The following is a 27506-nucleotide window of genomic DNA, read 5'->3' on the forward strand; positions in this document are numbered from 1 at the left end:
GATCTCTAGATACCTCATCACTCCTCCGCTGGACTCAGATCTCTAGATACCTCATCACTCCTCCTCTGGACTCAGATCTCTAGATACCTCATCACTCCTCCTCTGGACTCAGATCTCTAGATACCTCATCACTCCTCCGCTGGACTCTGATCTCTAGATACCTCATCACTCCTCCTCTGGACTCAGATCTCTAGATACCTCATCACTCCTCCGCTGCTCCGATACAAGTCCGGGCTGCGTAGGTTTGTTGATACATGTCGTCTTCTTCTGTTTGCTTTAATCGAGGCTAGGTAGTTATGCAGCGCCCCCATCGTCAGTAAATGGAAGTACTACAAAGAACCCCGTTTAGTGCAGTTATTTCACAAGTTTTGTTATATACACAACTCGAAAAATATTACCGAGGTCCGGATCTCGGTGACCTCAATGGTAGATACGGCCATGACCACAGCTGCATGCTTTTCTGCATTTTCTGGCCCTACATCAGCGTCTCGTCCTTTGTTAGGCCAGCGTTGGGGTGGATGTCGACAGATCTCAACGGCCTGCATGCCATGAAAAGCCCTCATTAATTCTGCAGAAAAATACTTGATTACTGCGCTCCGAAAACCTTTCTGCTGAAGCAGCCTTTCCCCGCCTGCATTGATTTTTCCGGGCCTCTCACCTCTTGGTCCCTCTCTGTCCAGGCCAGCTCAGCACACGCTCCTCCACACTGAATCATCTGAATATCATAATATAGCCCATGATGAATGCTAACTAGACAGCAGCTCCCGTTTTGATTAATGGAGATACGGCTGGTTCGCAGCCCAAACCGCAGATAACCATTCAGCTGGTATTAATCATGGTTAAGCAGGCAGCACGTTCTTAAAGGCCCTGTCACACTGTCCCGAAATTGACACCCGATGGACACACGATAAAGGAAATGTTCAAATTCGGCTGTGATCGTAGCAACATCGGGCCATTCGTGAGGGCATCTTAAGCCATCGTATGACCGCCGGTGGAGTTTCTCAGGCTCCGGCAGCAACTTAGTGAGCGGCAACTTCGTAAGGCACTCGTGAGGACATCTTGTCAAATCGTGTCATCTTCGTGTTATCATTGGTGCCATCGGGCATTCGCCCTCACTCTGATCGGGGCGAATGCCCGATGGCACCGATGATAACACGATGCCCTCACGATGGCCTTACGAAGGGCAAAATTGACACACGAATTCAACACGAAAATGAACCTTCGCAAGGTCCTTCGGCAATTTTTTGGCATGCCAAAGATTTTGCCACCGCTCACGAAGTTGCTGCCGGAGCCTGAGAAACTCCACCGGCGGTCATACGAAGGCTTAAGATGCCCTCACGAATGGCCCGATGTTGTTACGATCACAGCCGAATTTGAACATTTCCTTTATCGTGTGTCCATCGGGTTGTTTTATTGCACAACAAAATCATGTAAATATTTTATGTAAATAACCCAATTTGTGTTCTGTGAAACTAAAAAGGATATAATATATTATTTTGAAGGACAGTTGACAGGAAGTTGTTGTTGTTATGGAAACAACATTACGGAGAAAACGTAATATTTTCTACATATAACGACGGATAAAGTAAAGAACAAAGACTGAAGATATCAGTACAGTATCATAGTACTGTAACACAATTGTTTTTGGTACTTTCATTGCAGTTGTATGTCTTAAATGTAATGTAAATGTTGCCTTCGTGTGTGGTTCGGGGCCATCATCGTGCGAAATTCACAATTCCATATTCGTGTGTCCATCGGGTGTCAATTTCGGGACAGTGTGACAGGGCCTTAAAGGACAAATTAAGTAGCTTACTGGGTTCAATGAGATCCCCCTCACACACTTACTGTAAGATCAAATACACTCACACATCAGTGAGAGTATATAATGCACAAGGTGATTTTTAGAAGCCTGTTTAATGATGAGTCTCTGCACAAAACAGAAGGCCTACAGCCTGTTCTCACCTTGCTGCACAGTTACTCACTTGTTCTGTTCTCATGACTTTGCATCTCCATTCAAAATAAATCACCAATCTTTATTGCTTTGATTCTATTATGGCTGCATTGCTTTCTTGTTAACTGGAATGTAAAGAGTCTGACTTTAGCAAATGTGTCATCAGGCTGTGAAATTACACTTTCTATTAACACTCTGCTTTTGTCACGGTGTGTGAAGCAGGTAGGACCCAAATGCAGATTAAAGTGCAAATTCCTTTATTTCAAGGCTAGGTGAACAACAAAGACAAAACAGAACACTCACCGACGAACTAGTCTTGACAAAAGACGAACCGACAAAGACAGACAGAAAAACCAGAACTTAAATACACACAAGACTAATCACAGAAACAAGACACAGGTGAGGAGGGAGGAGAAAACACAGGGGTCACAGGTGAACACAATCGGGTAATCAGACACACCAGGGAAACTAACGACAGGGAACCACAGACAAATCCAAACAAGACACAACACAGACAGAAACAGGCAAGACAGGAGGTGAAGACCTTTCAAAATAAAACATGAAACAAGACAAGACAAAACACCATAAAGACAGATCGTGACAGCTTTCACATCTGAGCGCTTTGGTTTGTTTTCTTTGTTCGGGCGATTAGTTTGGGCTGATGGGAAACCTTGTTCAAAATTCGGTGTGAACCAAACCACTGAAAAATTTGGACCTTGGTATGAATCTAAGTGTACTGTGATCAGTTCCTCCCTACATCCAGGACATGGTTGAACCCCACACTCAAGCATTTTCTCTCTCCTTCTAAATTGTGAAATGAGCATTGATATCATTAACACAAATTCTACACATCTTCCATCAGAGACTGAAAACCCACCTGCCTCACCTGGTCATCAACCCTGACAACAATTAATTACTTAAAAGGTTGGCCCTTTTAGAAGCTGATTCATGCATATTTCTTGCGTAATTTTAATTGGTATCTGTATGGTTGATTTCTTATAAGTCTATATGAAACATTTTTAAAAAGGCAAAATGTCCCTTTCATGCTAGTTTATACTTCTACAGCACATCCCAGGGAAATGTTGCTTATGCTGCACCACTTTTATTTTACAGCAATTATAACTTTACTGTTGAAGATTTTACATACAAACCATATGCCTAGAATATAAAATATGATTTGTTATTTATTCAATTCATCTTAATTTGTGTTAATTAATATCAACTAACTATGTTATGTTATATTTTGTCTTTTTATCTACGAATACCTTTTTTTAAATATCAATTTATTGTTTTGGTTGTTAGGAAATAGGGAAAATGCCATCAACATTTTTCAAAACCCAAAGTGACGTCTTCAAATTGCTTTTTTCCAGAACCCAAAGAGTTCTTCACATTTTCAGAAGATGGAGACAGAAAATATGTAATGCTTTTGCTGTCCATCATTAAACATCCCTTCCAATGTGTCAGGGTGTATCTCTGTGAGCAAGGACCCTGGAAATAATTTGTATTAAATATCAATAATGTATTTTGTTAAATAACTTTTTCACTAACATGTGTTCTCTTTTGGGAATGTATTTACCACAGGATCAAAACACATCCAAGCCCAAGCCATTATTAATAGTTAAGATATATCATTGTATACAACCAGTGGTGACTGGTCATTAGGGGCACAGCCCCACCTAGTGTCAGCAGAAAGTATTACAAATAATGATTACAACACAATGCAAAATAATCATCTGATTCGTCTGTACATTGCTGTTTTAGTCTGTGTTCTTCTAATTAGTGTCTACAGTGTGTGCCTATTGAGCTGTTTAGAGCCATGTGGGACAAAACCCGATCATGCCCCTCCCTCTCACTGTCTAAGTCAACGGTGACTATAAAAACTACACTGCGCATGCTCAGAGTATTTTCCTATTTAATGTGTGTGGCAAAAAAATAATGACCATAGGGGCATAGAGCTGCCATCCCCACCATACGTCATCTCACATCATTCAGAGCTGATTGGCTGTAAGTACGTGTGCCGCGAAAAGTGTGGTGTGTGAAGAGGAGATGAGAGAGCTGCAGTGACGCATCCTAAAACCCGGAAGTAAGATGCGCATGGCTTCCCTCTACAAAAAAGCAATGAGATTTCTCCATGAGATTTTTGAAAATAGCTCAAAATAAGATCTGTGGGAAACAAACCTGTTAGATAAATGCACGTTTTGTTCAGCCGGATAATATCCACATAAATAAATGTGCATAAATCTATCGATTAGATTAGATTTATGATAGACTTTTGAAACTACAAGAAGATAAGGAGGACTTTTACAAAAAAGTAATTGAGATTTTTGTCCAGAGGGATAGGCAAATGGACTTCATCTTCAAGTCAAGGTAACCCCCTAATCCCACCAGGAGCGTCTGCGCTGCGTTGCGCTGCGTTGCGTTGCGCTGCGGCGTTTTTAGCGATCGCGGCCACTCTAGTCAATGGGTGCTATTCCACCAGACCCGCTGCGCCCCGCTGTGCCCCGCTGCGCCGCGCTGCGCCGCGCCGCGGCTCAAAGCGTCCCAGAAGCTCCTCGCCGCAAGGAATTTCTAAAATATAGGATGAATCCTATTTTTGACGCGGCGCAGCGCGGCGCAGCGCGGCGCAGCGCGGCGCAGCGCGGCGCAGCGCGGCGCAGGCAGGAAGTGGAACGTTCATCCAACAACTGCGAGGCTGCACACACGACGCTCCGCTTCCGCAACGTTTTGAAACGTGCCTGGTGGGTTATGACGCAGGAGGAGGTCGCAGGAGGAGGTCGCAGGAGGAGGTCGCAGCGCGGCGCAGACGCTTCCGGTGGGATCAGGGGGTTAGACCACAATTTTATTGAAAATGGGATCTTACTAAGAGAGAACAATTCAATATTTAAAGTTTTCTTCAAGGTTGTGTGTTTTCTTCAAGGTTGTGTCTTCCTGGTCGAATGTACTTATTGTAAGTCGCTTTGGATAAAAGCGTCAGCTAAATGCAATGTAAAAAATCAGCCTTTTTTTCTAAGAGTATTTGCGTGTGGCTATTCCGATGGGATTTGAACAGAACACTGAGAAGGGGGAGGAGCTAAAAGGACCGATTATATATCCTTTGAGAAGTTCTTTGTCGATGAGCTGGGAAACTATGTTGGGTTCTTTAGCGGCTGACTGTAAGTTTCTTGCTACAAAAGTCACTGTGGGAGATGAGAGGACCCCTATCCTGAAGCCTTGGGGAGCCCTGACAGGAGATAGTCAACAAACACGGAATCTGGGTGAGTAGATAGCGCAGCTGCTAGCTGAGGGATGTTAATGGGAGTGGAGGGGTCATATTTCAAAATGTTTTTCCACCACGAGGTTTCTGGCGCAGAGCTACTGTGAGGCTGTGGCTGCGTCTGGGGCAAACGGACTTCGGGTGTGCATCCCTGTAGGAACTGCAGATATGAAGAAATGTATGGTAAGGGTGAGTGCAAACATTTTCATTAAAACTAGTACAAATCCTATCTTCGTGTCTAATCTGCACCTGGCGCGCGGAGAAAGGCACTGAGGGGCAGAGGGGAGCGATATGGCCCTGCGCTCCGCAGCTGTTGCATGAGATAGCAGATTGGCCGCTGGTGGCCATCACGAGCAGCTCAATGTCCATCACTGACCAATCCAGGCGGATATTGCTATGTGCTAGGTGGAGTGCTGCTTTGCTTGAAAAGCTTTTGTGGTACTGATAGAAGACAGATTTCCCGTATCTAATGTTAATGTCGCCGATAATGGCCATGTACGCATCTAATTCTACTCTTCTCTCAGGGTAGACGGAGCAGAGAACATCACGGAAGATGCCGAAAGCGACCATAAATTGCCCTAAGCTGATATCTCTGATAAGCCTGGGGTCTGCGGCCTTAAAGACGGCGGTGATATTTCCTGCTGTGGCGATGGCTTTATCGCACTCCGGGGAGGGCAGAATAAGGCTAAGCAGATTAACATCCTTCCCTTAAAGAATTTTCGACCTAAGCCGTGAGGAGATGTTGGCGGCTTGGGAAATAAAAGGCCTACCTGAAGGGGGGGCTGGGAGGGCCGAAGCCAGAGAATAAGGGGGAGCTACTGCTGGAATGCGTGGAACACCCTGACCCGGCAACCCCGGCGGGACTGAGGCAGAAAACGCTGCTCTAAGTGCAACGGAAGTTGAAGCTCCTGTGACGGAGTCTTCCAGGGCCTGGAGGCGAGCATTGATAGCTATCATGGAGCTAGCCAGGGATTGCAGGGAGCCGGCCACGCTACTCTCCATAAGGGGCGTGTTAGTGACACTTGTTGTGAGTCTTGAGGTTTTTACAACCCAACTCGGCTCCACGTGTCGTTTTGGCGAGTCCTGCTTAAAATCATAACAGGAAGGAAATCAGAAGACACCAGGATACCAGTTAAACAATAATCTGTTTTAATTATAAAAGGTAATAATGCAATGCAATATAATACAATACAATATAATATAATATAATATAATGTAATGTAAGGAGTACTCCTGCCCTGGTTCGCGTGCTGCTTAGATCCTTCTTGGCAGCCCGAGAAGAGAGAGCGAACACACAAAAACAGACAGGAGATGCAGAGGTACCATGGGGAGGAGCCGGGCGAGATTCTCCTCCCACAGAGCCCATCCTGCAGCATCTCAGAAAATGCAGTTGGGTCTAAAGAATATTCCCTTGTTCACAAAGATATATATACAAAGGTTTAATCTTCTCATATTTCCAGCTCCTGGTTACATAGTGGCTTATTATTAATACAAAGTAATTAAACACACACATCTACTATTCAAGATATGTATACTTCCCTTGGTGGAGATTTTAAGAAGAATGTTTTCCTCCCCTCCCTCTCTAGTCTTCTGTCATGACCGAGTAATTAAACATGTTTAAGCCAATTATTTCACAATATTTGTAGCAATTTAGTCCTCACATTTTATGAAAGAATAAAGCAGAGAAGTCAATAGAACACAAACTCAGGTATTGTTTGAGCAGTATTCACATATCTGCTCAAGTAGCCTTATTCTGCATATCTTTAACACACACATATCTTTATCATTAACATAAATTGATTGTTCCTTTTAGCTTAAGGGCTTCTGTGAACTTCCTTTCACCTCGAAGTCCGCGTTTACTGGAATGAATGCATTCATTGACAATTCAGACTGACTATTGTCTCTCTTAACTGTGTGACTCAATTATCAAGGCCTGCAGGATGCGCATCATTAACTTAAGAAGAATTTAACCATTATATCTGGGGAAAATGTCCCTCTCAGTTCCCTTGTTAATTTGCAAAGAACATTAATGATTAACCAAGACCCCTATAGATCATGGCCTCTAACTGCAACAAGACTTTCTGAAAAAACACTCAACGGGTAATCTTTTCACTCAAAACAGAACTCACAAGTAATTCTGCATTTTACCTCCTCAAAAATAGCCAAAAAACACCCTTTTGATTATACATACAAGTGGAAGAAAAAGACTATTGCGCTAATCTACTTTTAAGAAAAAGGGAACATTTGTTTGATTATATAAAAAACCTCTCTATATTTAAGAGGAAAAATGTACTTTGTTCCTTCAACTATTAACACACAGGAATGTATAAAACCACACATATATTTAGTGATAACATGATGCAACACACCTCTTATATATCAGGTGTCATTAAAATGAATATACCAAAAATACGCTGTATCAAACTTTCTGCATAATACTTTACATCAATTTCCACACACTCCCGGCCTGGCGAGCCTGGGAAGGGGTGGATTTTGGAGGCGGGCGGGATCCTGGAGGGCTCGACTTCCTGCCCTTTTTACCTCCGCGGCTGCGGCCGCGTCCTCGCCCTGATCTCTCTGGGGAGCTGACTGGAGCTGCTGCCCCGGACTGGGGAGCTACGCTGAGCTCTCGGAGCTGAGAGAGAGTGAGGCCTGGGGCTGTGGGAATGCCCGGCTGCAGGAGCTGGGCGATGAGGAAGTCTGCCTCTGTTGATAAGCCGCTGGGGGGAGCCGACCCGGGATCGAAGACTTCCAGAGGAGGTTCGTGTTCCGAATTGTCTGAGTTGGACATCTTGAGCTAATTGTTTCTTACGGTTTTTCTCACGAGGAGGAGTATTGTAGTACTACCATGGCGTGTGGTCACCTGAAATGACAACTGACAGGAAGGAAGAGCAGGCATTTAAGGAATTTAACATGTGCAGCAATTGGCTGCTGAGGGGTGACGCCCACACATTTAATGAGGGGGGAGAGAGCAATAGAGTGACGTGTAAGTGACTCATTGTTAGGTCTTCCTTATTGAACTTGCGCTAAAGCTTTCATATGTCTGGCCGTCGATGAGCGTCCTGTCGCCCTACTCAGATTGATGTGTCCCGCACCGTTGTGTCTTTTCGGCGATGCTGACACCTTCCGCTGATTGGAACTCTGATTGGCTGTTCAGCTTAGCGAATCAGTGCATGAGAAGCGAAACGGAAGTGAAAAGGCACACACAGACGGCTATTATTTTTCATTTTCATCTCACCTGGACGCAAGAATTTATTTTACATCATGGCGATCTGGAATGAAGAAACCGAAGACCAACTCAGTTGCCACGTAATTTGCTGCCACACTTCCTGCATGAGGTGGACAATAGCTTCTTCAAGTATTTAACGGACAGGATGTGGCTATTTCTTTTTTTATTGTAGGGCTATTACTTACTATTTTTATTTCATATAGGGGTAGTGGTGGTCTAATGGATAGTGAGCTGCGCCAAAGCTGGGGAACAATAGTCTTGCAAGGGGGGGGAAGAAAGGAGAAGAAGGGGGAAGAAGAAAAAAGAGGGAGAAAGAGAGGAAAAAGAGGAGAAAAAACGATTCTCTTGCTCCCTGTTTCTCTTCTGCATGTAAAAGTATTTATATACAGAAGTACTTTAATAAAGACCAACAACGTATGCGTTTTTTGACTAATAACACTTGTGTTATGCAGTTAACTATTAACACATTTCTATTAAATATTATATATTTCTAATAAATATTAAGTAAAACGTATCTACTTCTTTCAAGTTTATTACATACAATTATTATTATTTTCTTTATCAGGGATAGTTTTGAAGTACCCAATATTGACCTGCTCATGGTTTGTGTGCTGTGGACAAATACTTAAATGTAACCATTACATTTAATATGAACTAAGAAGGTATTGGTGTTATAATGTATTTCTTTTAACAAACAAAGAGAAAACCTATAGAAATTCTAAACATAGCACTCCACTCAATTATTGGACAGTCACGTACTTGATAGAACCAAACCTTTATTTTAAAGTACTGTAGTTCAACTTAATAAAATGTAAAACAACCCATACAAGTAAGTAAGGTGCAGTATAACAAAATAACACTCTAAATGGGTTTTAACATCAAATAAACATTATCATAAACTTAATAAAATATATACATATCATATATATAAATAAATATCAAACTATACACCGAACTATATACATAAATAAGTGTCCAGTGTCCATGCCTCTGGTGGGGGGATATACATTTTGTTATGTCCTCCAACCATTGCTCCTTTGGCACAATGTAGTTCACTACTCCCTGCACTGGCTGTGTCCAGTGTCCGCTGTCCCAAAGCTCCCACACCTCCACACGTGTTGGGCAGTACTTTGCGGGTCAGTGTTTGGCTGTATGGAGCAGGAGCAGGACTAGGAGCAGGAAAAGCAGAGAGAGGCTGGCATTCAGAGCCTGTGGAGCAGTGACCAGGACAGGAACCTGTGAGCTCACTGGAGTAAATATCATGGAGCCCAAAGGTGGAGCAGGGAAGAGCTGCATCTCCACCTGAGGGCCAGAGGGTGGAGCAGGGAAGAGCTGCAACACCACCTGAGGGCCTGAGGGTGGAGCAGGGAAGAGCTGCATCTCCACCTGAGGGCCAGAGGGTGGAGCAGGGAAGAGCTGCAACACCACCTGAGGGCCAGAGGGTGGAGCAGGGAAGAGCTGCAACACCACCTGAGGGCCTGAGGGTGGAGCAGGGAAGAGCTGCATCTCCACCTGAGGGCCAGAGGGTGGAGCAGGGAAGAGCTGCAACACCACCTGAGGGCCTGAGGGTGGAGCAGGGAAGAGCTGCAACACCACCTGAGGGCCTGAGGGTGGAGCAGGGAAGAGCTGCATCTCCACCTGAGGGCCAGAGGGTGGAGCAGGGAAGAGCTGCATCTCCACCTGAGGGCCAGAGGGTGGAGCAGGGAAGAGCTGCATCTCCACCTTGCTTTGATGCTTTGTGATCTGGAATGTGACAACAGCGAAGTTGAGGCATTTATTAGAAATGATCTATAGCAGTTAATGTTTCCAGATTTATAACCGAACACATTTATAATAAAAACTAGTTTGTAATGTTATTGTTTATAAGAGAGTTTAACAAACACGGAAACAAATACAGTCACGTTATGTTTGACCTTTTTGGTTGAGTCCATCTTTAAGATGGAACCAAATGTGGAGGTGATGCTGGCCTTGATATGGTCCATGTGGGAGAGGATATCCCTGCCGTACATGGACAGCACCCAGAGACTGCTTGGGAGGAGGCTGGGCTCTGGGGGCTCCTGGCAGGCCACAGGGAGGAGGCTGGGCTCTGGGGGTAACTACTGGGGGTGTGATATAAAATGTATGCATGAGGCATTTCTTAATCTGAAACTATCATCATTATGTTTTAGTCTGGAGTGAGTCACTCAGTGTAAATCCTTTGATTGATAATATTTGCACCAGTAAATTGTAAATGTTCAGTAATATACTTATCATATGTGAATAATAAGTAATAGGTACATATGTTTCTATACTTTACCTTCTGACAGAGGTCACGTCACTTCCGTTTCCTTGGAGCGGGTTTATCCCTCCTGAAGGCCAAAGCCTGTCCATTCTGCATCTCCCATTTCGTTATGGCTTATAGGTTTAGTGATCATCTAAACTTTAAGTAAAATAACAATGCAAGTGTTAGAGAGAACTACACTGCAAAGCGAACAACACTGATACCATGTTAACCATTATTTACACAGGTTATCTACACATATAATCATGTTCATAAACGGTGAAGTTGTCCTTTTATCCATATATGATTGATGTGTGTATATTGAATTACAATTAATGTAAAGTTATATACAGTATATAGCTATCTTGAATATATATTCAACAATATACTGTATCCTTCCTGGAGCATATAACACACTTTATCATATCATATAGTGAGCAACGATCCCTTATCTCACATAAAGATATTTATATCATATAATATATGATATACTTTACTTTACTTTATGAACAAATAAACTGAAAAACATAAACTCATAAAACGCCACCAGTAACCAATAGGCATCTTAACCAAATCTGTAAAGTAACTAAAGGTAAGCTATTAAACACATGTAGTGGAGTAAAAGTACACCATTTACCTCTGAATTGTAGTGAAGTAGAAGAGTACACAGTAGAAAAATATGGAAACACTCAAGTGAAGTACAAGTATCTCAAAATACAGTACTTGAGTAAATGTTCTTAGCTACTTCCCACCTCTGTGTATACAGTATATATGCTGTATGACTTCTGTACCACTGCTCACAGAAGTGTAGTTACTAATTACAACATGCCCATTCATACAAGAGTCGTTTAACAACTTATTTAAATTACTGTTGTCAATCGGATGGAACACATGGCTGTTGACATTGATTAATATAATAACGTGTATTTAACCCTAGACACGATAGCATTAGCAATGCTGGCTTGCTAACTTTATGCAGACTGAAGTTGCCGACCGTAATGTAAAAGTTGACGCCAAAACGACGGTTGTAAAAATTGATTTTATGACTGAAAACGGGAAAATATAAACAATAGTATTGTTACTTACCTCTGATGCGCCTCGCGATTTGTCCACTGTCAACCAAAAGCGTGAGGGGGGCGGGTTCGGGTAGAAGCAGTGCCGTGAGTGGCTCTGTCCATTGTGATCCCATGACGTGATTGGCTCCGTCCATTGTGAACTCGCGTCGTGATTGGTTTAGGTCCAATCTACAATGGACAGCGAGTATCATGATTGGGTGATAGATTGGATTTTGACAGACGGTCCTGCGCCAGCTAGGGCTGAAGTTCGGAAGGTTGTGTGTTCAAATCCCGCCTGGAACACCACCACTAGTGTGCCCTTGAGTAAGGCACTAGTTACTTGTGGAGTCTATTTTTATATAACATTACAAGACTGATTCTTATTATTACATTATATGCTTATTGTGCTCATGAGATTGCTATGACTATAGAATAAATAGACACAATCACTAATCCCAGGTTCTGATGGGTTAGATACCAACGAGGGGAATAGTCAGAAGAAAGTTTTAGCTTGCAATAGAAAGTAGCAGAAGCCAGATGCAGGCACTGTAGAAACAATTGAGTTATTGAGGCTATGGCCTTGGCCGCCTGGGTTAGCTCCGCGCCCACGCATAGCTGGGAATCAGTATAACCAAGATTCCACTTTTCTGTAGAAGCTTCATCAAAACAAATTACGTATGATGGTGCCAGAGTAGGGAGGGACTTCCACAGGCCGGCCGAATGCTGATTGGAGGATTGTGTTGCCAAGAGACTCTATCTGAGTCTGCGCACCAACCAAAGAGAACCAAGTCTAAACCATGGTATCTCTTCTGCTAGTCTTGACCAATCAAAACATTTACGGGCAACGCCCTGAGTAATAAAATGTATTGTCGCACGAGGTTCGATGCTCTTGACGGATTTGGTGGTTACAGATTACAGCTTTGCTGCCTGTGATTCCCAAAGACGTCATGAGTCCTTGGCCAAGTAATATATATATTGTTTTCTCTTTACAACAAATAGTTAAACTTAGAAGTTGTCTGTCTTTTCTGGAATTCTGAACCCAACATACTCCAGGGAGAATGTCCCTGTAATTGCAAGTCGCTTTGGATAAAAGCGTCAGCCAAATGTAATGTAATATATTTTAGTCGATTGTTTACATTGTACAGTTCTACATTTGATAATAAACCACTTTTTACCGCTACTGAAAAATACAAAACTTTATTTCGTACCTTCATACTACAGCCATTAGATAACACAACATTAGAATGAGGATACAATTAGCTATACTACAATAAAAGTCAGAAGATACAGATGTACATAATGATACATCATTTGCCTGTCAGTGTTATGATGTTGTATATTAATATAATCTTGGATTATAATTACTGATGCATGGAATGTGGTAGCAGCAGTACTTTAAGGTTGCCAGCCACAATGCTTAAATAATGTATTTCTGCTTCAGAGAGCTGAAGTTTGTATTGAAGTAAAGTGTTATAGCAGAAAGTTTAAAACAGCGTATTTCTGGTATATTCATTTTAATGTCACCTGATGTATAAGATGTGTGTTAAATTTGAATGGAGGGGAGGAGACATTCTTCATTACACACAGCATGTAAAGTATCAGGGAAGTCTACATGTCTTAAATATATGTGTGTGTTTAATTACTTTGTATCAATAATGTCAGTCTGTGTAACAAGAAGCTGGAAATAGGAGAAGTGAAACCTTTGTATTTGGAGTAGTGGAGCCACAGCTCAAATCTCTGGAATGCTGCAGGATAAAATGAGTGTGCGTTACACATGCTAAGGGAAATGAGTGTGCGTTCTCTATATATGTTTATGTAAAGTTCTACTATTTCACTGCTTGAGAGCAGAGGTAATGTTTTCCTCGTTATTATTGATATTAAGGTAATTTACATGTGTTGCTTGTATTGGCCAACTATAAACAACTATATTTTAGACATATCTTAAAAGAGGCCAAGAGTATGTGAGACAGTGTGGGTTGAACTGATGGGGGAGGGGGAGCAGAGAGGGAACTCTATGCAAGAAGGGGGGTGTGTGTCCAAACTGCAAGAATGTGAGACAGCGAACACCAGATTGTTTTGCCCTCAAACTGAAGAGACTCTTTTTCTGGGCTGCCTCCTGGCTGGCTCGCGCTGATTCGCTACAACAGCCCATTGTTTTTATATCTCCCAATGGATGGGCCCTATGGGAGGAGCACCCAACACAACTCCTCCCCGTTGTTCTTACATGTATGCTGTTGTGTGTTTTGTTCTGCCTCTTTTCCCTCATGCCGTCAAGATGGTAAGTTCTCCCGGCATTGGGAACAGAGCAGGGGTGCCCCCTTTAAAGTGTATTATATTGTTGTTTACCATTAAAGCAGATTATTGTTTAACCCTTTATCTGGTGCTTTGAATTCCTTCAGTATGGAGATGCGAAGTCACGCCCATCTACTTCCGGACCATGGGACCCCGGAAGCGAAAAATTTACATTGAATTCAATGGAGAGAGAACACGTATCTTTTGATCCCGTTTGAATTGTGCCACGAACTACACATATGATGTTTGTCAATCTTAAACAATCATTTCCATGTCAAAAAAGTCACATTTTGTCGTAAAACTGCTGAAATATAAGACTATGAAAAATACGCTACTACAAAGACTACAAATCCCAAATCCCATTCTGGGTCGCGTAAGTGATGTCACAGGCATGCTCGGTGATTTATAATAAGACTCGTAATTAAAGCGAAGAAGAAGAATATCTCATAACTGATTTATTCCCTCCAATAAATTATAGATCGCTAAAAATAAATTCACTTTTACAAGATGCCTGTGTGCTTTGTACCAGGTTGTAGTCATAAAAGTGATCATACCACTTGCTCCTTCTATCGATTCCCGTCTGATGAAAGGACCAGGAGTCGCTGGATCAGACATATCAGGTAATATCATAGGTAATATACATGTTGTGCATGGAACATAGTCAAGTTAGCTACCTAGCTAGTAGCGACGAGTAGCGAGCACGTTAGTTAGCATTACATTACTTAGCCTTGTCATTTTTAGTAGCCTTACCATTAAGTTATTATTTTATTACATGAAGTAAACCAAAATGTTAAACAGTAACCAAACATGATGGTAAGTATTTCGTGAAACTTTTGAAGAGTAGCCTACGGCGCCCTCCACCGGGTGCTAAGGAAGCAGTTCAGGGAGAGTCGAAGGCAGGCATGGAGCTTTGCATGACATTATTCTGGACGTGTTTCATTGTGATGACAATCTGTTTGTTGGAAAGAAAGTCGTTGTGTGCTTATTGAGAGAACATTTTTAGAAGAGATAATTATTCAAAGTGTTGTTACTTTAAAGTGTTGTTACTGACCTTTTTCTCTTTTATTTTCTTTACCTCACCTGTAACTGCTGAGACGTTGAGGAACATGCACACTGACCTGCTCTGGCAACCTGATTTCCACTGTACGTAATAGTATTTGGTTATGGTATATTATTTATATACATCAAAGGCACAATGCACCCCCCAGAGACACACATGTATTGAGTGTGATATTTTGCATAGGTCATGTGAAATCATCTTTACATACTAGAAAACTGTAGGAGCGGCAACTTGTTTTGAAATTGAATTTTTAATATCCGATAATAAAGTTGATCTGTTTTCTTTATTCTTCTCTCTTCCCAGCTCCATCACCATTCTCTGTTCCTGCAGGTCCTGCTTGCTAATCAATGCTCATATTTTTTTACACAATTACAAATAAAGTCATTGCATTGTATGACATGAAGTTGTGCTTCATTCGGAGTCAATAATAAATTCATTCTGCCTTCAACTGCGCAATGATTGTGGACTGCACCGACATCCATGTAGCTGCCCCCCAGTAAGATGAACCAAGCAAAGAGGGTCCCCATCATGCCCAAGGACATCCAGCTGGCCCGCCGCATCCGCGGAGAGAGGGCTTAGTCTGACCTGAGACCAGCACACCCAAACACAACAGCTCTTTTAAGAACCACATACATTTTCAAAGAGTTGCAATCCTACGTTATTATAATGATTAAACTGGTTCATGTATCACTGAGTTTACTAAACCGTGATGAATGAAATAAATTAGTGAGGTAGTGGTTTACTGAAGTTACAAAGACATTAATATATGAGTAACAGGTCAGTGTAAACACAAGCTTCTGTCAATTATGGATCATTCAAACTATGTATATACAAATATGTAATAAAGTTCTAAAACAAGTATTCGGTATATTCCTTGATAGCTTTTGGAGAAGGTTGTTTTTAAGTTTACTAAAATCTATCGTTTCAACTGTTTCACTTTATAAAAAGGGAACAGGTGAGTAGAGCATCATTGAGTTTCTTATTCTGTCAGTAAATTATCCAAATGAATGTTTTTCATTATTTTAGTCAACCCTAAACAAATTGATTGTACCTTTTAATGATGACCTTACATGGTCGGCAAAGTTAAATTAACTTCAGAAAATCAAATCTGTTCTGAGAAAAAACTAATAAATGTTTAAAGATAGGAACTTGCCATCCCACTGAAAAACAGTCCGTAGAGATTTAAAGGCGTAGTTGTAGTTCAGTCCAACGTTTCATTTGGATTCATTTGACAACAGTCAACTATTTTCATAAAGAATATATATATTTTTCAAAGTCAACTTTATTTTCAATCTTACTCAGTTTGAGAGATCAAAAAGACGTTTAAATAAAATTATACAATTTACAGATATGTATACAAATATATATATCCTATATACACCATCATGTATAATGATGGTGTATGATGTAGAAGGAAGTGTGGTAGATAACAAGTAAATATAGAGTTACATACAGATCCATGTTACAGCAAAAGATGGAATAACTAAGAAGCACGCAGTATAATAATAATTACATGCAACAATTAAATAACTGCTCAGCATCTCCACCACAATCCCAATCTGCTGTGTCCTGTTTTCCTCCCCTCTGCATAACACCCCATCACACATACGAAACACAACGCAGAGTCCGAGGGTGTTAAGAGTATGTTTATTGAAATGTCCTCCTCTCTACTGGCCAACACAGGGAGCATATGCTGGGTGTAGAATTGTTCCAGGAGGAGGAGATTTCCATGCCATGCAGGGTCTTTGGGGATGGGGATGATGATCGCCTCCTTCGTGGTCCACACAACAAAGTAGCAGAGACTCCGGTCTGTGATGTGCAGCTGCCCTTGGACCTGGTGCCAGTATGGGTGATTCTCCTTGAGAATATATGACCCAACCTCCTCACGGAGACAGAAGGATGGTAACTGGACTGCCTCCGTGATGGTCATGTTCCTCTGGCTGTGTGGACACTTCACCTCCAGCAGGGCAGATGGCTGCACAAGTCCATCGGGTGATGCTCCCAGAACACCCGACTCACTCACAAAGAGACCAGACTCGATTCGAACACTGTCACTTGATAGGCCTCCACAAAAGCCTTCACCCCTTCGGCCTCGTTTACAACCCCCCAGTTGACAGTTGGCGATGTCTCTGGCCAGTGGGTTGTATGTCTCCTCTCGCTGTTGGTAAAGTTGAGACACCGGCTGGACTACTTTGGAAGTGCCAGGCTTCCTCCACTGGCACTCAACATCTGTGGAGCTGATCTGCCACATGGCAAATATTGCCAATGCTGCAGCGTGGCTGCATTTGTACATCTCCTGTGCACAATCACAGACAGCGCTCTGCATCGCGCCATCGTCTCCCATGCAGATCCGGTCCGGATCTGGGGGGTGGGAGGGTTTATTTTTCCATAGTTTTGTCCTCTTGTCTGTTGTTATTGTTTGTTTTTTCTGTATTTTTTGTAATTTGTGTTGTATTGTTTGTGATTGTACATTGTATTTTTCTAAATGTGTATGAATACATTTTTGAAAAACATTTGATCAACAATAAAAAAGGATTTGGTCAGGATCTAGACTCAGTGTGTAGTTTATTAATTAATCAATGCTCTCTACATTAGGAAAACACATACTGGTGTACCAGAGGGAGTCACAAACAGCTGTGACTAGATAACCAAAATCCTTGAATCGACACACAGCAAATAAACTCAAATGACACAACGAGAAAAAGGAGATCACACATACAGTATAGTCGATATAAAACTGGCCGCTTCAATCTGAAGAGCAACTAAAACAAAACACGGGAGTGTACCTTGTTCTTGTGAACACTAATGTTATCCACAGCATACACAGAGACCACGAAGTTCTTAAGGAGAAAACCAGTTGCTAAAACAAAACACGTTAGTGTACCTTGTTAGCTAATGTTAGCTAGCTGACATTAACGTTACACATTGCACTCATATTACTCACCGAAACCTTGTAAAGCCGGTCCCGCATGCTGGCTCTTACAGAACCGACTAACTCCCCTTTCATATAGGTACAGCTCTCAACGTGCCCAGACTTGTAGTGATTTTCACCTCGTAAAATACTTTTATTCTCATTCTGAAAGAATGTGGTGAAATGTGCTAACGTGACGGCCATCTTTATGTTGGTGACGCGTATTGTGCGAGACGAGAGACCTGTAGTTCACTGAGCGGTTTCACACGAAAAAATGTGTAACTTCACAGTTTTACGACACATTTTTATTTTTTTGACTTGCAAAATGTTCTTTTAAATTGACAAACATCATATGTGTCATTCGTGGCACAATTCAAACGGGATCAAAAGATAACCTTTCTCTCTCCATTGACTTCAATGTATAATTTTCCGCTTCCGGGGTCCCATGGAGGCTTTCGGAAGGGGAGGGACTTCGCCTCTCTATACAGTCTGTCTTCCGGTTGCCTCTTTTGAATGATGATTACACACTACCGCCGCCTGCTGGTAAGGAGAGTTATTGCCACTCACGCATGCGCAGTTCATACGTGCTACTTGGCCGTTGGCTGAAGTATTTGCGGTGTGTTCCAGTGTGACTGTTGGCCAAGACGCAGAGACGCGAGGCGACACAACAGTCGTGTTCCGTCGGGACGTGCTCTTTGGTGTCAGCTTGGTGTGTCTGGGCCTTAAGACGCTTAGGATAAAAGCGTCTAACAAGTGACATGTAATGTAAAAACCAATGGCATCAACTGTTAGCATTAGTTCTTGTAACATTCCTAAATACACTGCAAACTTTGTAAACTTTTTTTTAAAGTGACTTGTTTGTTTTCATTTGTTCATTCTATTTAGGTGGGAGAAGTACTCAGAACTTGTACTCAATTACAAGAGAGTGTAGGAATAGCCCCGCAACGTCCCCCCAACACGGCACCCAGACCCCACGCAGTATTCTCATCTGTTTGTCATTGCTGGTATCATTTTCTGGTTGCTAACGCCATTGTAACACATAATCACTGATGTTCCGCTGTAACGGTGGTGGACTCATCAGAACAGAGTGGGCGAGCTGACCAATCAGAGCACACTGGGCTCACAGGGAGGGGGGGGGCAGGAGCTCCAACAAGCTGTTTAGGACAGAGAGTGAATACTATACAGAGATGCTGTATGAGAAACCAATGTGAGTTTGGAACATTGCACAATGTAAATATATTCTAGTACAGAGGTACTCAAACTTTTTTGTTAAAGGTCCACTTGTGAATTGTATACAAGGTCAATGGTCCGGATCAATGCCAGTAAAGCCCCCCCCCCCCACCCCCGGAGTGGATAATTGAAACTGAAATTAAGAAGCCGTTTCGGGGCGCTATGCATGGGGCCCCCCCAACTGTCGTTGTAGTAAATTAAAGGGTGTTTCATGTTGTCGTTGCTGTGGACCTTCTTAATCTTTTTTTATGTTTTTTTATTTTTATTTTGAAATTGTTACGTTTATTCTTGTTTATTTTGTGTTTGTATCTTTTATTTTACATTTATTTATTTAATGTTTTTGTGAGCTGAGCTGTGTGATTTTATATTGTATGTATCTCTCTGTACAGCATTTTGGTTTGGAGGTTTTAAAGTGCTATATAAATAAAGTTGGATTGGATTAATCTACTGTTAGAGTTTATTGAAGGATAAACGTGTTTTCATAATATGTTGTCATTTTATGTTGTAAAGAGACCATAGTCAGAAAAGAGGAACAGAGAATAGTCTGTTCCCCTTTTCTGTGGACCATACACACACACACACACATGATTGCGAGTCACAAGACAATTGACAAATTGTCAATTGCCATTGACAAATAAAGCCATTGGTTACATACACTTCCTCATGCATGATTTGTAACTGTATTTTTGTAATAAAGAGACTGCACTGAGAGAAGAGGAGCAGAGTTGGTTTTGGAGTTGACATGACCTGTCACTCGCTGATTCTCCTTGCAGCAAGTAAACTTGAAACTCGAGTACTGTTATCTTTGTTCACTGGGTTTTGGTATATTTGAACCGAGCTGGGGTTTACTCTTACAAAGTAATATAGAAATACCCAACATTAATTGGTCCTTCGGAGCCGGAATCCAACACATCGTGACGGGAAGGAGGAGGGAAAAGACACGCCGCAAGTCTGTCGACAGCCGGGATCATCAGCCGACCCCGAGAAAGACCCGGGACGCAGAATTCGTGGCCGGGCCGGTGCTTATATGTCCAACCTCCCTCATCCTCGGCACGATTGACGGAATCCAACCGGACCAGTGACCACAGATAACGGGTAAGATAAAAGTTGATATACATGGTTTCTCCACCATTTAAGGAGGTAGAGAAAGGCTTCTCCGCCATTTAAGGAGGATTGACGTGTCTTTGGGTACACTTATGAGAAAGGTTTCTCCACCATTTAAGGAGGTAGAAATTGACGTGCCTTTGGGTACACTTATGAGTGATTGAGTGAAAGTAGTGTGTAAAAGTGTCACCAGGTGGAATCAGCGCACAGAGTGGAAACCTAACGGTGATAACAAAAACTCTGTGGTCTGTTGAAGTACACTAGTGGTGAATTAGGAATTAGGTTCTGACCGGCACGTTGTCCAGTAGGAACACAAAGCTAGAATAATGGGGTCCAATGGGAGTAAGCCTGCCGCTACAGGGGACATGAGATATATGGAAATATATAGTCATGGCAGCACCAGTTATTGTAGCAAATGGTATAAACTGTACGGCTTCCGAGGAAAGTTGGAGAAAACAGCAGTAAGAGAATTAAGCGACAAATTGAGAGCAGAAACAGCTGGAACAACACAAGGCAAGAAAAGAAAGAAGTTAGAAGCTCAACTGCGAGTCGCAGCTTTATGGGCTGAACAAGCCCATAAAAGGAGCAGGCAGAGGCAGAGGAGGAGGCAGAAACGCAGAAGGCAAATTCCTCTGCTACAGGTGCGGAAAGGAGGGGCACATGGCGAGGGACTGTGAGGAACAGATGTCACAGATAAAAGAAGGGGGACAAAAGGGACAGTACAAAGACGAAAGACATGGCCCCCCCCCTTCACATAACCTACATAGTTATGACAACTGACTAGACGTAGAAAAGGAAGAAGAGGACGTCCACACACATCACATTGACCTTTCTGAAGTATTACTGAATCTGTCAGACAACAGTATTAAACCTACCAGAACAATCGAAATCAATGGGGAAAAATTAGAATTTTTATGTGACAGCGGTGCAGACTCATCAGTAGTGAACAAAGAGGTCCAAAGAATGTGGCCACCAACTGGCACTATGTTTGTAAAATCAGCAAATGGACACATAAATCAGAGGTCGATTTCAAAGCCACTTTTTATGGAAGATAGAAGGTCAGGCCTCCAGGCATCCCTCAAATTTGTGTTCATCTCAAACTGCCCTGTCAATTTGCTAGGGAGAGACGGCATGGAAATGTTAAAAATCAGTGTAGTACCAGTCAAAGGGGGAATGCGAGCAGTAGGGCCCGGAGAAAAGGTGGAAGACCAGGTCTTCCTTCAAAAATCCATAAACACCCCCAACTACTACTGGTCACTAGACATGCCACAACCTGACGTGACAAACACAGGTGAACACCTGTTAACGCTATTCACCCCACAACATGGCCAAGAAGTAATGAAACCTGACGCATTGCACGTTACACTAAAGTACAAGAACACCCCTGGCCCAGACAAAGACTATGATGTGCTCGTGCATCGACTGACACCACAGAGGGTAGTGTTCCACTCGATGTATGCAAACCAACACGGGGATGTTGTAATTGACGCTAGGGTCCCATCAACCACTGCCTTGATAATGGAACCAGGTTCCACGCCACACATATCAGTAGCTAGGGGCCCAGGGACTTCATGGAGAGACTTAGGTTTATTAGTGGCTAGAGGTAACAGGATAACAAAATGGACAGATGACAAAAACGGTTGGCAAACTGGAGGCGGGTTAAAGCGCAAAACTCTAGGGTTTACTCTAGTGATGACACCACGCGCCCACCTAGACGACCCTGAACAACAATGATGTATGCTAAGTGAAGAGGCCTTAGAGGTCCTGAAAACGGTGCCGCCATGCGTATGGTCACAAGGAAAATGTGATGTAGGTCGCATGGTGAACGCAAAACCTGTACACGTTAGACCAAAAACTAACTACAGACCTAACATAAGACAATACCCCTTAAAAGAGGATGCAAAAGTTGGCATCAAACCTGTAATTGAAGAAATGCTAAAAGCAGGGATCCTGCGTGAGTGCCCTGATGCATCATGCAATACCCCCATCTTCCCAGTAAAAAAGGCTGATGGGCAGTCATGGAGAATGATTCAAGACTTAAGAGCAGTAAATGATGCTGTACAAAGCACAGCCCCAACAGTACCAGATCCACACACGTTAATGAACGGCCTTAAGCCAAATATGGCATGGTTCTCAGTGATAGACTTGAGCAATGCCTTTTTCTCCATTCCTGTAGAAAAAGACTCACAAGGATGGTTTGGGTTCACACATGAAGGAACAAAATACACATACACCAGATTACCTCAGGGGTATGTGGATAGCCCAACAATCTTTTCACGAGAAATAGCAAATTGTTTGGCTACATTACAGATACCTGACACATCGCAGATTTTGGTATACGTAGATGATATTCTTGTTGCGTCACCCACACAGGAAGAAAGCACAAAAGTCACACTACAAGTATTGACACATTTGGCCAAAACAGGAAACAAGGTTTCAAGACAGAAACTTCAGTTTGTGAAAGAGGAAGTGATCTTTTTAGGCCACAATTTAAACCGAGAAGGGAGACGCATACACTCAGAGAGGAAACAGACGGTGTTAAACGCACCAAAGCCAACAACAAAAAAACAAATGATGCAATTCCTTGGGCTGACTAACTATTGCAGAGCATGGATTCCAGACAACGCAGGAATGACTCAGCCCCTACTAGATTGCATATACTCAGACAATGACATGAAAATGTCCGGCAAGATAGAATGGACACAAGAGGCAGAAGCTGCATTTGAAAGGACTAAACAGTGTCTCGTAGGGTCATCAGTGTTAGCATTACCAGACTATGAAAAACCATTTGTACAAACAGTTGACTGCAAAAAAGGGTTTATGACATCAGTATTGGCACAAAAACACGGCACAAAACTAAGGCCTGTCGCTTACTACTCTAAAAGGTTAGACCCAGTAGCACAAGCATTACCAGTATGCGTACAAGCAGTATGTGCGGCAGCAATGGCGGTACATTGTACAGCAGAAATAGTTTTGTTCCACCCACTCACACTGATGGTTCCACACGCAGTCACCATGTTGTTACATGACACCAAAATGGCTTTCTTATCACCTGCACGTTATTTGGCACTGACAGCTACACTAATGTCACAACCACACATTGTGATAAAAAGATGTAATATCTTAAATCCAGCCACATTAATACCTACAGCAGAAGATGGAGAACCACACTGTTGTAAAGAAGAGACTGACAGAACATGCAAACCAAGACCAGATTTGAAAGACATACAACTACTCAGTGGCGAAACATGGTTTGTGGATGGGTCCTGTTCTAAATCTATAACAGGCCAAAATCAAACAGGGTTTGCAGTTGTATCACACTCACAGGTCATAAAAGCAGGCCGACTCCCCCACACATATTCTGCACAAGCAGCGGAATTAGTAGCTCTTACAGAAGCATGCAAAGCGGGGGTTGGAAAAGATGTGACTATGTGGACAGACAGCCAGTATGCGCACTCAACAGTACATATATTTGCAGCCCAATGGGCCCGCAGGGGCATGAAAACATCAACAGGAAAACCAGTCACCCATGCACAGCTGCTGACTGATCTTTTAAAAGCGGTGTTGTTGCCGAAAAGCATTGCTATATGCAAATGCGCTGCGCACACCAGTGGGAAGGATGCAGTAACACTTGGCAATGCACACGCGGATAAGGTAGCGAAGCTAGCAGCTATGGGCGAATATGGGTTCCATATCCTCTTGCAGAAGGGGGAAAGTGTTTCACAACCAATACCTCTTGTGATATTAAGGGATATGCAGAACAACGCACCCGACAGAGAAAAGAAGAAATGGTTGACAGATGGAGCAACCACAGACCCTGAGGGAACATTCAGAATAAACAACAAGATAGTACTCCCTGTTAGTCTCTACAAAACAGCAGCTCATTTGAGTCATGGGCCGTGCCATGTCTCAACAGGAGGGATGGTGACAATAATAAATGAACATTTCCATACATACAACTACATTACATTTTCTAAAAACTTTTGTAGAGCCTGTGTAGTATGTTGCAGACACAATGCTCAAGGCAATGAGCGACCACAGAGAGGAAAGTTCCCTCCACCAACATACCCATTTCAACACATGCATATGGACTTCATCGAACTAACACCATGACAAGGGTACAAATACTGTTTGGTAATGATATGTCCGTTTTCAAAGTGGGTTGAAATATTCCCAGCAAAACATGCAGACGCTATTACCGTAGCAAAAGCCATATGCAAGACAATAATACCAAACAGAGGTATTCCAGAGAAACTGTACAGTGATAATGGGTCTCATTTTGTAAATCAGGTTATTACCAAACTGTCCGAACATATGGGGATAACATTAAAAAACCATTGTGCATATCATCCACAGAGTGCAGGCTTAGTGGAAAGAACAAACGGAACAGTAAAGTTAAGACTAAGGAAAACAATGGAGGAAACAGGAAGACCATGGGTGGAATGTGTGTCTCTGGTAGAAACATGCATGAGAATCACGCCCACGGCAAAAGGGTTGTCTCCCTTTGAGATCATAACAGGAAGGCAATTCAGACTACCAATCACAGACGAGGTGAGGGAGGAGGATGATGCTGAGGCAGGGACTACATTAGCTGAATGGATGAGCAGACTCTTCAGAAGCAATGAGATAGCTCGAACAAATAACCTGCCAGACATTTCTACTCCCTTGCAGGACACTCGAGTGCAGACTGGTGACCAGGTCCTCGTGAAGGTGATTAAGAGGAAGCATTGGCACTGTCCACGGTGGGACGGTCCCTACACGGTACTGCTGACAACACCGACTGCACTAAAAATCGCCGAAAGAACTACGTGGATACATCAGAGCCACTGCAAAAAGATAATACCTCTCCAACTTAACGATGGATAAGTGGTGGAAGTCCGGCTACAAAGGGCGGTGTTTCATTAGGAAATACTGGTCTCAACCCCGGTGAAGAAAACAACAGAACCACTATCACAAATAGACTATGTTGGGAAAGGTGTTGTTTGTAGTGACCCTGCTGGGTCTGACGCTAATGACTATAAGACAATTGAGTGAGGAATCCTCAACAAAAAAAAAGGTCCATCGAGAGAAAAAATGGTCATTACTCAACGATGACCCATGGAACCACAACGACAAAACTGCACGCTCACCTAGGATGACAAATGCCTGGTATGCCTATGTCCATCAACTTGTTACAAAGACAGGGCGTTCAAATTGTTATGTTTGTTCCCACATGCCATGGTCAACTGGACAAGTAACTCTGTATGGTAAAAGGATGAGTAAATCACAAGCTAAATGTTTTGCTACCATGGGAGGTGTAGGATACCAGCACTCAGGGATAAAAGTCAACGATGTGAATCCATATGCCCCAGGTTTAAGCAATGGCACTTGTAATAAGATATTTTGGGTGAACTTTAACATGACAGTGCCACGTAAAATGACAGGACAAAAGGTAGTCATGCCAAATAATGAAGCTATACACCCTATGTGTTACAGTCAGACAGAAGGTTCTGTACCAATGGGAAACACCACTGGTTGTAACCAGACACTTGTTAATGGCGAAGGGGCTCCAGTCTATTTGAGCAAACAATCTAATGGTACATGGTGGGTACAAGGAGGATGGTGGCTGTGTGGCAACAACGCTTATCCAGTTCTGCCAATAAATTGGACAGGCACGTGCGCACCAATATTTGTTAGCGACCACACCTTCGTGATAGACATAGAACCACACCTTAACCACACCCGCAGGAGGAGAAATGCCATGCCTGCCTTCAAAAAACATGATTCAGTATGGGGAAAAGATGTCCCTGATGAATTCAAACACTGGTCCACCAGTGGAAAGGTAATATTAGCATTGACTCCTGCCTTAGGCGTAGCGAAGAACATGTTGAGACTCGAAACCCTTGATTACCGGTTCGGCATGTTTGTAAATAATTCCATCGTTGTAAACGAACAACAGAACCTCGAACTAGACTCACTCAGAACCATGGTGCTACAGCACCGCATGGCCCTTGATCTACTCACTGCCTCAGTAGGAGGTACGTGTATCCTTTTGAACACAATCTGTTGTACATATATCACCGACAATGTCCACTCCCAAAACATGACAGATGCAATGGCTACTCTCAAAGCCCTACAGACAGCTATGGGCCAAGACAGACATGCCTCTCTTGAGACCGGATGGTTCAATTGGCTACTCTCAGGGAGCTGGGTTCAAAAGCTCGTGATGGGATTTGTTGCAATCATATGTGTTGTCATCCTTGTGTGCTGTGCTATGGCTTGTATTATACCATGTGTTAAAGCTATGGTTGGTAAAATAGTTACCAACACTCTTGTCCAATATACGATGTTGCAACAGACAGATAACGATGACTATACTGACACAGACCCCTCTCAGAAGGACGAATATACTCACCTAACCTCCAATGTGTAAGACTTAAAGCTAGGTTACTGTCTGTCATATGACGAATGGTTCGAAAATGTCAAAAACAAGTGAATTAATTCTGAAAGTAATAAAGACACTGTAACCAGCTAGTAATTATGAAAAACAGGAGGGAATGTTAGAGTTTATTGAAGGATAAACGTGTTTTCATAATATGTTGTCATTTTATGTTGTAAAGAGACCATAGTCAGAAAAGAGGAACAGAGAATAGTCTGTTCCCCTTTTCTGTGGACCATACACACACACACACACATGATTGCGAGTCACAAGACAATTGACAAATTGTCAATTGCCATTGACAAATAAAGCCGTTGGTTACATACACTTCCTCATGCATGATTTGTAACTGTATTTTTGTAATAAAGAGACTGCACTGAGAGAAGAGGAGCAGAGTTGGTTTTGGAGTTGACATGACCTGTCACTCGCTGATTCTCCTTGCAGCAAGTAAACTTGAAACTCGAGTACTGTTATCTTTGTTCACTGGGTTTTGGTATATTTGAACCGAGCTGGGGTTTACTCTTACAAAGTAATATAGAAATACCCAACATCTACCTTCTTTGGGGGCCCCCTTCTGGTCCAAGCACTTGCCTGTCGGTAAACGGCGCCCCTGTATATTACACACACACACACATTCAATACATACAGTATGATGGCCTGAACTAGTGGGAGAAATGGCACTGTTTGTCTGTAGCCAATGCCTTGAACCTCGGCAAAAATTGCATTAGAAGCATTAGAAAGTA

At 42.6% G+C, this 27506-nt stretch overlaps 3 protein-coding genes across 4 annotated transcripts; 2 read left to right on the top strand and 1 right to left on the bottom strand.

The window, feature by feature from the left end:
* Window positions 1-9189: 9189 nt before the first annotated feature.
* Window positions 9190-11570, bottom strand: LOC117544192 (proline-rich protein HaeIII subfamily 1-like). 2 transcript variants are annotated; one of them, XM_034213034.1, is made up of 2 exons: window positions 10730-11570; window positions 9190-10176 (listed from the first exon to the last, which is right to left on the bottom strand). In XM_034213034.1, the coding sequence occupies exon 2, from the start codon at window positions 10147-10149 to the stop codon at window positions 9571-9573; it is 579 nt and encodes a 192-aa protein (XP_034068925.1). In that variant the 5' UTR covers window positions 10150-10176; window positions 10730-11570; the 3' UTR covers window positions 9190-9570. The 2 variants fall into 2 exon arrangements, with proteins under 2 accessions (XP_034068925.1, XP_034068924.1); XM_034213033.1 differs by lacking the exon at window positions 10730-11570 and adding an exon at window positions 10347-10473.
* An 8322-nt stretch (window positions 11571-19892) lies between these two features.
* LOC117544178 lies at window positions 19893-27222 on the top strand. The gene is made up of 2 exons (XM_034213013.1): window positions 19893-20336; window positions 25017-27222. Exon 2 carries the CDS (start codon window positions 25309-25311, stop codon window positions 26755-26757), a length of 1449 nt encoding a protein of 482 aa, XP_034068904.1. The 5' UTR covers window positions 19893-20336; window positions 25017-25308; the 3' UTR covers window positions 26758-27222.
* On the top strand, window positions 22975-27222 carry LOC117544179. The gene is made up of 2 exons (XM_034213014.1): window positions 22975-24394; window positions 24801-27222. Exons 1-2 carry the CDS (start codon window positions 22977-22979, stop codon window positions 24802-24804), a joined length of 1422 nt encoding a protein of 473 aa, XP_034068905.1. The 5' UTR covers window positions 22975-22976; the 3' UTR covers window positions 24805-27222.
* Window positions 27223-27506: the final 284 nt, after the last annotated feature.

This window comes from Gymnodraco acuticeps, unplaced genomic scaffold (assembly GCF_902827175.1).
Source record: "Gymnodraco acuticeps unplaced genomic scaffold, fGymAcu1.1, whole genome shotgun sequence".
Lineage (NCBI taxonomy): Eukaryota > Metazoa > Chordata > Actinopteri > Perciformes > Bathydraconidae > Gymnodraco > Gymnodraco acuticeps.